The sequence below is a fragment of the Populus euphratica genome, unplaced genomic scaffold (genome assembly GCF_000495115.2).
Source record: "Populus euphratica unplaced genomic scaffold, PopEup_1.0 scaffold4855.1, whole genome shotgun sequence".
NCBI lineage: Eukaryota > Viridiplantae > Streptophyta > Magnoliopsida > Malpighiales > Salicaceae > Populus > Populus euphratica.
Window position 1 is genome coordinate 2,710 of NW_011504640.1, and position 2,756 is coordinate 5,465.

Sequence of the window (2,756 nt, forward strand, 5' to 3'; positions counted from 1 at the left end):
CAACCATTCTTGACTCGAGCAGATGATTATTACGACATCATACACGTGCAACAATAACAATAACCAGAAAATTTTAGGGTATTGCAATCAGCTTCAGCTTTTATAAAATAGACAATCAGGTTCTGGAATCCAAGTAATCTCACTCATATTGCATCTAATATATATACAATCTTTCAAGGTAATGGAGGAAAGATACGGGAATGTGAGGAAATAACAGAATCCTGCATATACTTGTTGGGACGGTCGGGGTCTGGAACCCAAGAAATCTCACTCATATTCGGGGTCTCCACAAAAACCATGGTGAATTCTCCCACCTTCTTTATAGCTCCTCTCCTGCCAGCTCTCAAAACAAGATTGTTGTTCCTGTTGTAAGAAAAGATGCCACTAGCCAGATGGATTATGTCACCAGGCTCGAAGGCATCACACTCATCACCCCAGAATTGGAAGTGAACTGAGGCAGTCTCGTCAGCCACAAGTGCCAAGCAGGTCTTGTTCTGCCCCTCCGATATTTTTCTGCCTTTGTCCAAAACTATAAACCGTGTGTTAATGTTGTTTTCAGCTGCAGGCACTATGTCTTTTAGACAGATCATCCTTCCTTCTCGATCCATCAACGTAGTAGAGCTCTCTTCAACCTGTAACTGATATAATTAAGGAGGAAGCACGATGTCGTGAAGAAAGAAACATAAGCTAGGGTTTAAGATAAAAGTATCTCTCTTTTCTTTTGATCATTTACACAAACACCTAGAATTCATAATCCTAAACTAATGATAAGTAAATTTAGGTAGACATCAACTCTTCTAATTTGTTAATAACACTTAACTGGACATTCATAAACATGCAAAGAAAAGCAATAAAAAAATAAAATAAAAATTTATTTTTTTAAAAAATATTTTCCAAGCGTAATGTCAAAGTGATTGGCAGCTGGCCATGGCCGTGCAAACTGGAGCAGGCATCGAAGCCCGCCCAAATTGAACAGCCCATCTCAAGGCAGAATAGACAACCCATGACAGCACACGAAACATGGGACCCATCAGAGCAGAAAAGGCCCACACCTATAAATCAATACAAACATCCCGCCAGTTGCAGCCCATTCAAAGGGGGTGTGCCTGAGTGTAGGGAAAACTCACCGAGAGAGAATGGAAAAGAGCGACGCACGACACTGTATGAATCCACGGTGAAAAGCTCCCTTAAGAAATGAAGCAAAAATTACAAGCAAAACAGACATACAGGGAAAATATGAGCTAAAAAATGGAGGCGGACAACAAGAGTGGAACCAAGAAAAGAAAAACAAGAAAAGATGCAAACAACAACAATAAAGAAGAGAGTAGCCAGGGGAGACGTGGGATAGCAGAGAACACATAAAAAATAACATGTTCAAGCCCCTTTATAATGTTACCAACAAGTTACACTCTTCAGATCAATAATTCACGTCCTTTTAAGAAATAGGTCACACAAAGATTCCTTTAAGATGTAGATTTTACAAATTACAGCCATATCGAGGATGATTCATGAAAGGCTACTTACTAGCTATAAGTTGCTGGAGCTAGGGAGGACAGGCGCAGCTGCCGCTGCTACCACCGGCGGGTCTGCTGCCGGCTGGAGAGGAGAGTTAGAGGAAGAGATGAACCAGGCAGATGGAAAGAGAACAAACCTAAATTTTCCTATATAAAGAGATGGTATAAATGTAATTTTCTAAAGTTTTTAGGTCATTATTGATTCTCGGATGAGGTTTCGAATCAGGTAGATACCATGCTCGAAACCCAACCATATAACTTCTAAATTTTACCCAAATCCAAGCTATCCATAGATTTTTCACCAATGTAAATCAATCTAAAATCAGATCCGGAGTAAAATTGACAGCCGCATCCGGAAGAGTGAGGAGATAGATATCCAAGTATCCAACAATCAATTGGGCCAAAGACAGGAACCTCGCTAACCGTCCGTCAGTGCTGTACGAGGCAGCGGTTGGTTGTAGTAGGGTCAAAATCAAACAGCAAGACAGAGGGATCAATGAAACATAACTAAGAAAACTGGGAATCTAAGCACTAAACAGAGTAGATTCTTGCAAAGCCAGCTCTAAAAGGGAAATGGGTTTGACTAGCAGGTACACAATCCAACAAGAGCAATCTCTTGCATCTCTATCTGCACCAGCTGTATTATATAATTTTGTTTTGTAATCTAACCTACCAATCAAAAGTAGCAACTCTGAATTTCGCAACTCCTGATACACTAACAGCAACCCCCCCCCCCTCTCTAAAAAAAAATGTTTCTTTTAAAAGGTTTTTCTTTTTAAGTGGGTTTGTGTATTTTTGTATTTTTTCTTTATATTTTTGTTTTGATTACTGACTCTTCAACAAGAAAGTTTAATTCTTTACAAAATAAACTGATTATCTTCTAAATCCCAGTTGGATTTTCCTCAAAATCTAAGTTCCCCAAATTCATTGATGTGCCTGTCTCATTTGAGTCATGTTTCTAGATGAATATATTATCATGCTTGAATCATAGGCCTCTATGTCAATCCTCTGTGGCGTTCCAATCCTTGAATGCGTGTACTGCCTTGGCTGTGCTCGTTGGCTATGGAAAAAATGCCTATACTCTGCTGGTCATGAAAGTGAGAACTGGGGCTTAGCCACAGCTGAAGAATTCGCACCTGTGCCACGCCTTTGTCGCCTAATCCTATCTGTCTATGAAGATGATCTTCGCAACCCACTTTGGGCGCCGCCGGGAGGCTATGGTATTAACCCTGACTGGGTAGT

The 2,756-nt window shown here is 40.3% G+C and overlaps 1 protein-coding gene and 1 long non-coding RNA gene across 4 annotated transcripts; one reads left to right on the top strand and one right to left on the bottom strand.

Annotated features, from left to right (window-relative positions):
• Positions 1-79: 79 nt before the first annotated feature.
• On the bottom strand, positions 80-1,641 carry LOC105120106 (SOSS complex subunit B homolog). Of its 3 annotated transcripts, none has more exons than XM_011018289.1 (3): positions 1,525-1,641; positions 1,128-1,159; positions 80-632 (listed from the first exon to the last, which is right to left on the bottom strand). In XM_011018289.1, coding segments are annotated over exons 1-3 (492 nt in total). In that variant the 5' UTR covers positions 1,526-1,641; the 3' UTR covers positions 80-173. The 3 variants fall into 3 exon arrangements, with proteins under 3 accessions (XP_011016591.1, XP_011016592.1, XP_011016593.1); XM_011018290.1 differs by having other exon boundaries at positions 1,128-1,186; positions 1,525-1,639; XM_011018291.1 differs by lacking the exon at positions 1,128-1,159 and having other exon boundaries at positions 1,525-1,638.
• A 156-nt stretch (positions 1,642-1,797) lies between these two features.
• On the top strand, positions 1,798-2,607 carry LOC105120104 (uncharacterized). The gene is made up of 2 exons (XR_841257.1): positions 1,798-2,104; positions 2,506-2,607. It is a non-coding gene; the product is annotated as an uncharacterized LOC105120104 (long non-coding RNA).
• Positions 2,608-2,756: the final 149 nt, after the last annotated feature.